The 13,450-nt window shown below is 38.6% G+C and overlaps 1 protein-coding gene across 1 annotated transcript in view; it reads left to right on the top strand.

The window, feature by feature from the left end:
• The first annotated feature begins 11 nt into the window (after nucleotides 1-11).
• The window catches only part of GALC (galactosylceramidase), a 31,604-nt gene continuing 18,165 nt past the window's right edge, over nucleotides 12-13,450 (top strand). The window contains 8 exon segments of the mRNA XM_066552044.1: nucleotides 12-140; nucleotides 142-235; nucleotides 238-437; nucleotides 1,288-1,356; nucleotides 3,236-3,299; nucleotides 5,237-5,350; nucleotides 6,558-6,697; nucleotides 8,781-8,819. Of these exon segments, the coding sequence (XP_066408141.1) occupies nucleotides 12-140; nucleotides 142-235; nucleotides 238-437; nucleotides 1,288-1,356; nucleotides 3,236-3,299; nucleotides 5,237-5,350; nucleotides 6,558-6,697; nucleotides 8,781-8,819 (849 nt within the window).

The raw sequence follows: 13,450 nt of genomic DNA, 5'->3' as shown, positions 1-13,450 counted from the left end.
CCAACTCCAGCATGGCGACACGCGCCTCACCAGCTCGCCGTGCCCTTTCTCAAGATGGCAGCTATAGCCTTCAGCCGGGCGGGGCTGTCCATAAAGGCTGGGAAGGCTTCCCGCCCTCCTTTCCCTTGAGCAGGACGGCGGCGCTGGGCGGTGCCGGGCGCTGCCGCCCCGCCCCGGGGCTGGCGGGCGGCGCTGTCACGTGAACGCGTTGCCGGGCAGTGCGGAGGCGCTGGGGGCCGGGGCGGCCGCGGGAGCGGAGCTGGGCCGGGATGGGCTGCGCGGCGCTGCTCTGGGGCGCGATCCTGCTTGCCTGCAGCTGCGGCCCGGGGCCCCCCAGGGTCGGAGCCGCTCCGCTCTTGGCAGCGACCTACGTGCTGGACGATGTCAACGGGCTGGGCAGGGAGTTCGACGGGATCGGGGCTGTGAGCGGCGGCGGGGTGAGCTGCGGTCCTGGTACCCTCCTCGGCGCGGCAAGGGATCTCTGGGCTGGGCATCCCGTCAGTGGGAGCGTGTGGTGGCTTGGGCCGAGGGTGTCGCGGAGGGGAGCCCTGAGGACTGGCGGGGTGTGGGGACAGCCCCACGACGTGAGCGGGGCGCTGCGGGGAGCGGTGCGGGCCGTGGTCCCGCTGCGGGGAGATGGAGCCGGGCTCCCCTTCGCGCCAGCCCTCCGGCCACCTGCCCCGTGGCTTTTCGGGATGTCCAGGGCCAGCCGTGTCCTGGGTGCTGGTGAATGAGAGCGGGGCTGGGTTTTCATGTAGAGGGTCTTAGTAATCCCTGCGTTTTAAAATGCTGGACGAGCCACAGCCGCCCGTCGTCTTTCGTGTGGTCCAGGCAGCAGAGCCGTGAGATTCCCGGAGCTTTTATCCCCTCTTCGACCTGCTGAGATGCTTTCTTTGGCCTCCTACCTGTGTGCCCTGTGAGCTCCCCTTGCTTTGGCATACGGTGAGCCAAAGCAGGGAGACTTGAGTAGAGCAGGAGAAATGGTGCTGGGAGGGAGCTGCCTTTTGCTTGTCATAAAGCCGTGTGATCTTTTTGTTTCTCTGCTCTTTGGACTCTGTTTTCAGTAAATTCCAGGTAACTGGAGTACAAGGCAGTTGCAACCTGTGAAACCAGAATGGCACAGCTGAAGGTTTAGAAACAAGTTACGAAGGGCTTAGCTGAGTTCCTGATGCTATAATTATTTTTGTAGGTTTATTAGCTCTGTGAAAGGCATAGAATGAAAAGCTGGGATGTAGTTAAACATTTGAAAGTTGTGTGTCACATTTTCACGTTTTCTTTCCATTTTAGGCCACATCTAGACTCCTGGTGAACTACCAAGAACCTTACCGCTCCGAGATTTTAGATTACCTGTTCAAGGTAAAGTCAGTTTCACTGCTGCAATAATGATTGATTTCATGCAGAATTTCTTACTGTGTAATATGGGAACTCCTATAGTATATTCTATGCTGCTTAAAATTAGACAAAATCCCATATTGTAAAGCATCTATTTTAGTGCTGATTGTTATCAGAACCTTAAATTTTAGGTGGTGTTTTTGTTCAGGAGACTGTTTCTTCATATTGTTGTGAAAATTCCTTTTTTGTTTTCACAATATGTTTTGAAAATATGTTTTCAAAAATGTGTTTAACTCTATATTTGATCATCTGTGGGGGCTAAATCATAAGTTGTTTCTGTGGCTAAAATGGGGTGTTTAGCTGTTCATAGTGATTGAAGCAAGGGGGTCTTAGAGACAGTTTGGATTTTTTTGGAGTACAGATAGATTAACATACCATAAAAATGACTCTGAAGACTGCAGGTTTGTAACAGCATATCTATTCTAAACTAGTCTCAAGTACAACTGCAGTGACTCTAGAAGGTGTAGGAAGTTCACTGGTTTGTAGGCTGTGTTAGTTAACAAGTGTAACCTGCAGAGTTACCCAACTTAATATACAGTAAGATTATTGCACTGGACATTAATAGCTTGTTTTGCTTTTGGCACTGTAAATTACTCTGCTGGAAGAGGATGTCATGTCACTTTCAAGTAATGCAATCCAGATGGCTGGAGGGGAATAATTTACCATGCAGTTTAAAGAATTAATTTTCAGGGATATAGAGTAAGGTGTAATATGTGCCTGGGGAATCAAAGCTGATGTTTTTTTTGAGACTGAAGCTGTGTCTTACTAATATGAATCTTCTGATTAGGGATGTGGTAACAGAAAATCTACAGAGATCATGATTTTCAAAGAACTTTTGATGTACTCTTTTACCAAAATCTCTTAAACTGTCATGTTTGGGAGCGATGTACCTTGCCTCATTCTCCTTGTCTTTTAGTGTCAGTCAACTTTCATGAACGGGAGAACAAATGTGTTAGAAGTTTAAAACAAAAAAAATGTCAAAAAGAGAAATGGTAAATTGAAAATAGTTACTTTGCTGTTAAAAGCAAACAAAAATCCCAGACTTGTAAGCAAAAAGACATGTCATGTATGCAGCATTTTTTAAAAATCAAATTACAATCTTATGTCTTAAAACATTTTTTTTAGATACCAAAATTATAGTTGGGTCATTCCATGGAGGAGGCCAGTTTATTAGTGGTTGTTAAAATAATGATTAATTGTAACTTCTGTCTTGAGCAACTCTTAAGCCACTAATGGCTGGAAGAACATATTGGCAGTAGAATCACCTGTATGAGCTTGGATTTTATATTTGGCTCCAGCAGTCAGATGCCAGAGGAGGGGGATGGTGGACTAGCCAATTGTTTTCCAGTGTGGTGGGTTTTTTCTTCTCTTGCCTATCTGTCTGTAGTTTCCAGTTTATTCCTGACCTGTATGCTCTTTCACATAAGCAGTGTAACACTTTACAAACAAGAATAAAAATACTGACTTCAATAATTTGATTTAAAAAGAAAACAAGTTTGGCTTCTAATAACATTAAAATACTGCTGTGTTCCTCATATATTCTGTGTTCTGCTTTAGTAGTGCTTTAGTATTTTCTTGAGCATAACCTATTTAAAATCTGCATGGTTGTGGAGAAGTGTTCTTAATGGTGCAAGAGTCAATAAAACTGTTTAAAGATCAGTGTACTATTTATCCTGGAAGATTTTCTTTTGAAAAGCAGAAATTTATATAATCTCTCATTACATTTATAGTGTGAATTAAAAAAGGTAAAAAAATTACATTTTCAGCATGCTCAAAATTGTACACTGACTTATCTCACTCTTCTTGTTAACAGCAGGATTCTGTTTTTCTCTTTTTTCCACAGCCAAATTTTGGTGCATCTTTACATATTCTCAAGGTAGAGATTGGAGGTGATGCACAGTCAACAGGTATGGATTTTGCATGGGTAGCAATTAATTTCTTGTTTCAGTGATGCTGTAAGTAATGTGTGCTGCACAGGGAGCTTGGAGATAGCTGAGCTGCAGTAATCCATAATGGCTTGTACAAGAGAGATTTACACCTACATTCTGGAAGCAGTTCTCACTGTCATATGGTTAATAGGTTGCATTCTAGAGCAAATGAGTTCTGTTTTTTCCCCCCTGAAGTAGGTTTCTGAGTTGCAGAGCATTTCTCACGCACAAGTTTCGCAATACCAGATAGTTTATATCTTAAAAGCATGAAATGCAAAGGCATCTGATCAGAAAGAGTTACATTTCTTTGGTTTAATTAGCTGCAATGTTTCAATGTTTCACTAGAGTGGCATTGGCTGGCAGTAGGCAGGATTTTTTTTCTTCCTGGGAAGAATTGCAAATGAAAATGTCTTGATGTAATTTGCCTAGCCTATCTACTACATTTACATACAGCAGGAGCTATTTAGTATCTGGTTTTGACCAAAAGCTGAGAAACAGAGACTACAGCTTGTATCTTTTTTTTTTGTATTTTTTGGTATTTTTCTTAAAGTAAATCTGGCCACATCAGACACAGTTAATAAATAGCATAGAATTTGATTTTGTGGTGTTTTATATATATATATATATATTATATATATGTTGTGTACATATACTTGTATGTATATATATGTATTTGTATATATACACATTTTTCCCCCTGTAATGTCTGCATTTTGTATAGTTAGATACTGTTTTTCATTCAAAAATTAACATACTAAAAAGTACTGTGCTGGGTTTAAAAGCTTGATAATGAATTGCTGGGTGGGGAGAATGGAATGGTCTTGAGGCATGCACAGGTCTTCTCTTCAAACACTCTTACTGCTGGCTCAGGAGACTGTCACATACTTGTGTGATGGTCCAGTTTTGAAAAGAAGAACAATAAGATGCATATATCTCAATGCATGAGACTGCAGCTCTTCTCCTGGCCTGAGAGGTGCAATCCAGAGTTCATTTGAAATGTGATATGAAGCCTAAATTTGCAATCTAATTGTTCTATGTCCCTGACAAATTTGCATATAGCCAAGTGTTAGTAAGGAAAAAAATCAATCCCATATTCTATGATGAAATGTGCTGTTTCAGCAGGTTTCATTTAAAACAAAGTTTCATTAGAAAAGGTCTCTGTGTACAATTTAACATCAGTTGCATAATTTTTGCAATCATGTATACAAGTTGTTACTTGACTTTGTGTGCCATGATTTCCCATGCAACACTGATTCTTTTGCACCTTTCTCGTTTGTTCACCTTTGCCTGAGGAAATTCAGCAAATAGCATTAAATTCCAAAATCTTTTCCTGCAGTTTCCTCACAGAGCACCATGAAAGTTATAAACTAGATATTTTGCTGTAAAAATAAAAAAACCCCACAGCCTCTTTCCTGTAATTGAAAAAATTAGTGGTTGTTCTTTTCTTTTCTCTCCCTGGCCTTGTGCAGAAGAAACAAACTATAACCTTCTTTTGTTTGTTTTTTGATTTAGAGATAACTTGCTTGTATAATGATTTTTCTTCCTCTTAATCTTAATGCTGTAACATTCCTAGTGGCTGTTAGTATCAAGATATGAGACAATAGCAAATATAGATTTAGTGTTATCATAGCTAGGGATAGAAAATGCCTAATAGTTAACCACATCTGATGTTAAGAGCAGGCAAAAGCCCTTCAAAATAGAAATAGTAAAATTTTGCTAAGAAAAAAAGGGTAGCAAATCTTGCATTTACCTCCCACTACTCCTTTGGCTTTGAAATACACACCAAGGAACTTGTGAACCATGTTGGAGATACGTGCTTGCATACTATGTTAATGAGCAATGCAGCAAACTTTATGATGTGTAACAGCTTATGACACAGAAGATAATTGTGAGCTGCCTGTCTCTTTCCTTCCTAGATGGTACTGAACCCTCCCATATGCACTATGAAAATGATGAGAACTACTTCCGGGGCTATGAATGGTGGCTGATGAAAGAAGCTAAAAAGAGGAACCCCAAAATTAAGCTGATTGGTAAATTGCTTTGAGCTTTTACATTTAAATGCCTTTTTATTCCCCTGACTACATTACCTATCTGACCCTTAGTTAACATTTTAATGGAGAGATGTTTTGATTTTGCAGTAGACAAAGTAGAATCTCTAATATTTGTTAAGCTTGTGTTACTTGTGTTTTACCTTTTTACAACAGTTCAACATCCTGACAAGAAGCATAAGATAACAAATCTCTAATAATTTGCTTCTATTAAGTAACTAATACTTTTAGTGTATTGCAGCAATGAACACGATTGATTTATCATGAGGGATGAATTTCTGAATAATTGAGTAAAAAAATGGAGAGAGATAAAGTTACTGCAAGCATAAATATGTAAATCTTACACATGCTGCATTTGATTAAATGTTCTTATTACAAACCAATCACACACCTTTTCTTCACTGTAGTGATTCTGGTCTTCTGATTTGTCCTACATGTGTAGTTGAGTTGTAAGAGGAGTTTCCTCTCTTCCTGTTTTGATTGTGAATTATGTGTGTGTTGTGACGATACAAATGTGGATCCCTTGGCTGTATTTTTGTATTTTGGAAACACAAATGTTTCACATGAAACAAGGTAAGAAGTCTGTTGGTTAAAAGGTGTCCTAATTCCCTCAGCTTCCAGGGGACTTTACCATATCCAGCCATGAAGCAAGGCTTGGTGCAGGATTTGCCAGTCAGGTTCTGTTAGGCCAACTATTTATGACTAATTGTAGTTGTTAATAATATCTCTCTTCCCTCACATCAAGCTCTCAATGAAGGAAGGAGGGTTTACTTTTAAATTAGCCTATGGTATCTTATACAAGTTGGCTGGATGCTTAGCAGCATCTGGTTAGATTAATTTGCTTTTCCTATTTAGTACAAGATCCAGTGGACAGCTGAGACTTGGAAATGCTTTTTCATTATCCTAATCTTCCTCCTTTTGTTATGATCAGATCATCATGTCTTCTTAAATTCATGTTCATGAGATAAACAATTTTTTATGTTCTGTATTGACCCTTTGCTTTAGCTTTGTAAATATTTATCCTAAAATCTTTGGATTTTTAAACCAGTTAGAGCTAGTACCATAAAATTGACAAATTATATGTACTCCGTTGTTCAGGTAGAGCAAATTACAGCTTGCTCTTTAAGCTTATTGAGTAATGTAAACCAACCACTTACCTTTTTCGTTTGTTTTTCTTCTCTTTTTCCAGGGTTACCTTGGGCATTTCCAGGATGGATAGGGAAGGGTGAAAATTGGCCCTATGACTATCCAGATATCACTGCTTATTATATTGTTTCTTGGATATTAGGAGCAAAACAGTATCATGATTTGGACATTGATTATATTGGGGTCAGTAAAGCAAAATCTCTTGTGTATTTTATGTATATTTTATCTATCTTCACTCCTAAAATCTTGGGCTTGCCTCTCATTGTTGATGATTGGAGGAGAAGGAGGATGGCAAGAGAAATTTTTTTTGTAATTGCAGTTTCAGCTTGTACTGTTACCAGGGGAAAGGCAGTAGTTGTGTTAGTTTACAGTCCTCCTGAAATGATGGCTGTTAAAGCAGAAAAAGTGTCAAGTGGTTCCTACCTTCCCAGTACTAAAACAGTTACCTAATAATTTGAGACTTCTTTTTCCTTTTCTGCCTTGTTTGTTCTGCTTGCCTTTCAGCAGTTGCCACTTAACAAAAGCATCAGTTAACACAGTTTGAAAGTCAGCTAACATGGCTTAGCATAAAGTATGGTTGTTATTTTGCAGAGGAGCAGTCCTCTACAACTTTTTGCATTTTTACCTGAATCATTTTTAGTAGATAAAAGTTCATGTTTTACAGTACAACTATTGTGTTGTCCTATAGTGCAATACAGGGAAGTAGTGAATGAATGTCTGAGAAAAAATGTCATAAATTGGATATGAGAGAGAGAAGCAGACAATCTGAAAACACTCTTCAAGTTCACTATTTGAGCAAGAAAGTTTGTCTGGGATTCCTCTAAAATCAATCCTATACTTACTGAACACTTAATTTGGAGTCTTAAATGTTTTGATATGAGAAGTTTAACTGCAGAAAAGCTGAAAATCACTTCAGCAGTCCAGAACAAAGCTTCTAAAACAGTGGTTCCCATCCCTCAGAAGTCAGATGTTTCTGCTGCAATGTGGGAAGGTCAGGATCTGTCCTGTATCTCCTGGGGAATGCATCCCCCTTGGTGTTGCTGGTTTATTTCAGTTGGGTCAGCCTTGCACTGTGGGTAACATAGTGATACTTCAGCAATTCAGTTGTGGGGAGAGGAAGAACAATTGCTGTTACATTTTTGTCTGCTCTGTGTTCTTGGAGTAGAAAGTAAGTTCTGCTTACTTCATGTATTTGAGTAATATTGACTTCAGTGTTGTTACTTCACAGTAATTAGCTTTCTAAATTCTGTCCTTCTAAGAAAAGGTAATTTCTCCTTATCCAGGCAATGTGATGATATTACATATTGTCTCATTTCATTGTGGGTATAATCTGAAATGCAGGGAAACAGTGAGAGGTCTGTGAAGGCTCAGAAACTGTCAAAACAATTTCAATGCTATTATGGTTGTACATGGTTAGTCTTTACCACTCTTTTTGCAGTAAGTACATGTTCTGTATCACTATTTGCTTTATGATGAGATGAGCCTTGCACTAAGTAATGTTTTGATTGGCTCATTCCTGAAGTTTCATGTTAGCATTTATAGGAAGATGTAGAAATATAAAAATAAATTGTATTTACTCATAAGCTAAACCTTTACTGGTGAATGTGAGTCACAGTGTTCATGTTGCAGTTAGAAAAGAGAGAAAAAAGGTTTCTGCTTATGTGTTTTATAGGCCGGGGGTTTGGTAGAATGGAAGATCAGTGCTCCTGCTTTTTAATTTTCAGCTGTGTTTAGCTTAAACTCTCCATAAAAGATGGAAAATTTTGTTTACTTAAAATATGCTAGATCTCTTTTGTGTGTAAGCTTGGATGTAGTCCTGTGTAAATTAGAAAGAACAGTAGGCTTCACAGATTTTGTTCAGTATGTTAGTTATTCTGGCTCTCCTATGCCCACGTATTGCAACAGGAGCCCATTCATTAGGCCTCACCTTGAAGCCACAACGTGTTTCTCAATGATTCCTAGCAAACTGTAGAGCCACTGGTAATGTAACACTGCTGCCATTGTAGAGCTCAAGCAGCTCTAGCATTCTTGTCAGCAAGAAGGCAATCAGCAGACCTTAGAGAAAGATAAACAAGTACCCACAATGAACTTTCATACTGAATTTTCCCCAGAAAAGCCGATAATCAATCAGCACTTCCCTCTAGCACACGGAAACCATGGAGCTGATTAATGGATTCTATAATCTTGCCTATATATAAGTAAAATCTTTTCATTCTCCATTGACGTATCCTGATTTTTCTAAATGGATTTTGCTTTCTCTTTATAGATATGGAATGAAAGGGCATTTAGTAGCAAATACATTAAGGTATGTATTCTTTTCTTATTTCTGTAAAGTACTTGTCGTACTGTACACAAACAATTAGCTTTCTGAATTTGTGTAGGAAAAGGTACCTTAATTCTGCAACTATGTCACTTACTGAACTGTGTTTCTTGTAGTTGCACGCATGGAAAGATTACGTGTTCAGATATCAGATTATTTTGTCTGTCTGAAACTGTTACTTTGAACTTTGGGCATCTCAGTGTATGCCAAATGCTTCTAAATTTTTATGGAAGCTTCAGTTGATGCTACTATCATACAAACTTAAATCATCTTTATACCAGCTTGGATATAGCTAGAAGTACAAGATCTAGAATTGCTTAAAATTCTGTAGCTAAGTTCTGTGATAACAGTACCCTTAAATATTGCTATTAAATCACAGTAAAGGCTTTGCGTTTTTATCTTTGCAAAATTCAGTACCTTTTGTTCTAAAAAGCTGGAAGAACGTGGTATTTCACATAACCAACCTTAAGATAGCTGTAATATTTCTCACTACTGAATGCTCCTGCAGTGCCCCCTGCCCTGCTTTGAAAACTCTCTTCTGTTTGTTACATTGTCTTGTGGTGAGATCTTAAGCACAAGCTCCTGCTTTTTTCCTTTCCTTGTTCTTGCTTGAGGCTAAGACACAAATGGCATTACTTCTTCTTAAAAGCAAACAAAACTCAGAGAATCATAGAATGGCTTGAGTTGCAAGGGACCTTAAAGATCATCCAGTTCCAATGCTCCTACCATGCTCAATGTTCAGAGACACCTTCCACTAGACCACATTGCTCAAAACCTCATCCAGCCTAGCCTTGAACACTTCCAGGGATGGGGCCATCCATTCCCTCTTGTCCTGTCACTACATGCTTTTGTAAAAAGTCCCTCTATATTTTCTTGTGGGTTCTCAAGGTACTGGAAGGCAGCAATTAGGTCATCCCAAAACCTTCTCTTCAGGCTGAACAATCTCAAATCTGTGTCATTTCACCTTGATGCTTTCTTGTCTGCTTGTCTTGGCTTGCTCATGTTGGGAGAAAGAATATGGAGAGCAAACTGTTGAGTGTAGGCCCAATATCCTACTTTATAGCTTTTTGAACACTGTTGAATTGGGACTGAGCATTTGGCTTTTAGAGCTGAATATTTAGTTTAAAATTTGACCATAAAATCACCCAAGTATTTACTGAAAGGTTTTGGCCTTCCTTCCACTGTATGTTAACTGATAAGAGGTTTTTTTATTGAACACCTGTTTTACCATTCATTCTCTTACAGTGTCACTTGGCACCACTTCTCTCCTCAGCACTATAGTTCTGTTTGCAGTCTGCCATTTAGCAAGAGGGCAATATACTGAAATGTACTGCTCCACACCAAACATTTTCTGTAATTCCTGTTAAATACATCACAGATAAACTCTTAGTTATCTGGCTAAGTTTTTACTTATCCTCTAAGGCACTAATTATGTTTCTTAATAAGTAGAAAAAAAAGAAGAAAGAAATGGAGACTCTACTGCTTCTAAATTCTTGTTCAAGAAATCCCTGTTCTTTCAGTTATATGAATACTGTGTGTGAGGGAACTGTTCTGCAAATGTGGAGTGTCTTTTGGGTGCATGCAGTTCTGTGCCCTTGGTACTTCTCTTTCAGCATGAAAATTCTGAAATCATTCGTTTTGTTCTTCTGAGCTGTCTCTGTGGTTAGGCAATTTTTCTGAATGTCTAGGTAGCTAGAATGCTTTAAATTTCAAGAACCTTCTAGTATTATGAATTTTTCTTTTGGTAGACTCTGTGTTTCAAAAGTTTCAAACAGCTGAACAGAACTTCATTGCTACTTTTCTTCTTATTAAATTTTATGTGCTAATTAGTTTTGGATCTAGGCTTTGATTGTCATCAACACTTAGACTTTTATTTCTGTCCTTATTTGACTACATGAAAAAGAGAAATGCTCCCTATTCTTCTTCACATTGCCAGAGGGCTATTACAAGAAATAATTTGAGTGTTTATGCCTACTGATCTTTGAATCAAGTTGCAAAATCTTTTTTATGCATGCATGCACACAGTGCACCATTCTTTTAAATCTAAAATTTAAAAAAAACATTTTAGACTGTGGACTGGGTTTTCTCAGATGGAGCTGTATGTGCAAGCTGCTGAAAATATATTTTTAATTTTTTTTTTTAAATTTCTGGTTTGAGTTTTCAGATAGTACCAGCCCTCTATAAGTGTGGTTCATTCTTAAGTATTAAGGCTGAGTATATTTTACCTAAGAATTTCCACAGACAAATATAAGGTGTTTATCATCTTTAACAGTGAAATAGTAAAGAGAAGCTAGAAAGACAGAATAGGATTCTTTTCTGCTGGCATGTTTGAATTCAAAGTTGGTTGCCCTCAGTTTTGTTGTAAATATGCAATTCTAGGTTTATTCATTGTTTTCCCTGAAAGTTAGTGAAACATGAGAACCAAGTAGTGGGTAAACTTAAACATCAAGGAGTTTTTTTTTCTTTTGTTCAGTAAAATGGGACGTGAAAAAAATGTTTAGGTGCTCTTCACTTGAACAGGACAGTGTTTGGTAGAGATTTCTGTTCTTGTAGAGAGCTGCATGGATAGGTCTTTTCTATTTTAAAACCTTAATCCTGTTTTTTCAATGTACTCTTTGGGAGATCAGGTTAACTTTTGCTTCTGATTACTTGGGGATGTATGCCCACTTCCACATTTCAGCTAGCTGTCATTTTTAGATTAGTTTAACATGACTGTCTTGATGATAAATCCATTACTTTTGTGTAATGAATTACATACATGCCAAGGAGTCAGTATATTGAGAGTGTCCAAGTGCAGTATATGTGTTGTCATCTTATTGCAAAAGCTCCATACCGTCTCAGTGATTTCTCATGGGCAGCTCCTCACAGCACTGACTCCTTCCTCACAGCACAGCCAACAAACTCCAGCTCTCTCCTCACCCAGCTAACCCACTCTTTTGTAGTGCTCATCTTCTTATTGGACACAGCTGTGGCCTATTAAGGGCAGGCCTGTTCCTAATCTTTGGTGATTAGTGCAGCTGCAACTCCTCAGGTGTGGGACTACCTTCTGCACTATCTTTATTTTCTTACATTCTATCCCTGCACATATACATGTGCACTTCTGGTGTCAAAAGTTGTCCAAGTGATGAGAAGCCCATTTTTGTATAATGACCATCTCAATATCTGAGGTAACCCTTCAGTTTTAAAAATACTTACCATTAACTTCATCTTAGTTGCTACCATAGCTCTTGTTTGAGAAGTGAGAACTTTTCTTATCCATCCTGGTCTGTAAATAGAGGCTTCCACTGACTCCTTCTGAAGTTCTTGTTTTCAGTCTTGAATTTCATGTTGCCTCATTGATGAAGGCTGTACTTTAAGTGGTGTTATCTGTTACTAAGGTGCTTCGACATTCTTTGGACAGACTGGGTCTATGGAACGTTGGCATCATCGCTGCGGATGGAGATTGGAGCATCTCAAAAGAGATGATAGTTGATCCCTATCTTAATGAGGCTATTGAGGTAGTCGGGTAAGTGTGGGAGAAGCGAGGCCTTTTAAACATTCCTTCCTATCTCTAAGTCTTCCTCTCCATTTTCAAGAGTCATATATTCTTATTTCATATTTCCTAGCTGTTTCCATTTTTTCCATCATTGTGTACAGTGGTGACGGATTAGTCTTTCTTTCTCTCTTCTTTCAGTTTAGTACATGTATAAGCTGACCTTATCACTCTTCTATAATTTCTTTCAAGTGTCCATTTAGGAGCTGTGTTTTAGGCTTCTTAGCACTAGTAAATGACAGGAAACTTTTAACTAATCTGCATGTGCATGTTCCAAGTCAGAAAAACCTTAGGATTGGATTCTTGGTCTGCAGCTGGTTTTCATTTTGGGTGAACTTGAGCTTTCAGAGTGGAACTTATCACCCTGGGACTTTCTGTGGCTGCAGCTGAGATTTTTCTGGTCATATACTAGAGCTTGAAGTTTCTGTTTCTTGTTGAATTTCTGATAACAGATAATATTAGAAATGCATGAACTGACAGTAACATAGAGGTAAAAACAAGCACCCAAAGTTTGTAAACTAATACAGCCTATCTCAATTTTTTCTGTTGGTTTTTCAGCAAATGTCAACTCAACTGTTTACCTTCACTCTTGTTCCATAATACACATTTTTACTTGCTTCTGGCAATTTACTCTGCTGCTCTTGCTCTTTTTGTAAACTCTGGTTTCTCAAAATTATACATAGCTTTTACAAAATTACATGTTTCCGGTGGAAATTACCCGTGCAGATACAAATTGCTCACTTTTGTTACATTTGTTAACTTATCTCTGTTGTTAACCTTACTGTGATAAGAGCATTCTTGCAGTCGCTCATGTACCATTTATCCTCTGTGTGTGAGGAAGTATGATATGCTCATCATAGTTTAAGTGAATGCATGGTGAAGGGTTATAGCAAGTCAGTTAAGCGGGAATTTTATAAAGAAACTGCTTTTATATGTGTTGAGTTTGTAAACATCAGTCACCTGAAAGTGTCTGCCTGAGAAATCCTGATTATAGTTTCAGCATATAGTAACTCATTTGGTCTAAAATAAACTTAAAAAAACTTTCTTAGGTTAGGCAAGACTTGCAGCTCAACAGGTGCATTAG

Source organism: Molothrus aeneus, chromosome 6 (genome assembly GCF_037042795.1).
Source record: "Molothrus aeneus isolate 106 chromosome 6, BPBGC_Maene_1.0, whole genome shotgun sequence".
Lineage (NCBI taxonomy): Eukaryota > Metazoa > Chordata > Aves > Passeriformes > Icteridae > Molothrus > Molothrus aeneus.
The sequence above is the reverse complement of the archived record's forward strand: the minus strand, read 5'-3'. Positions and strand labels throughout refer to the sequence as shown.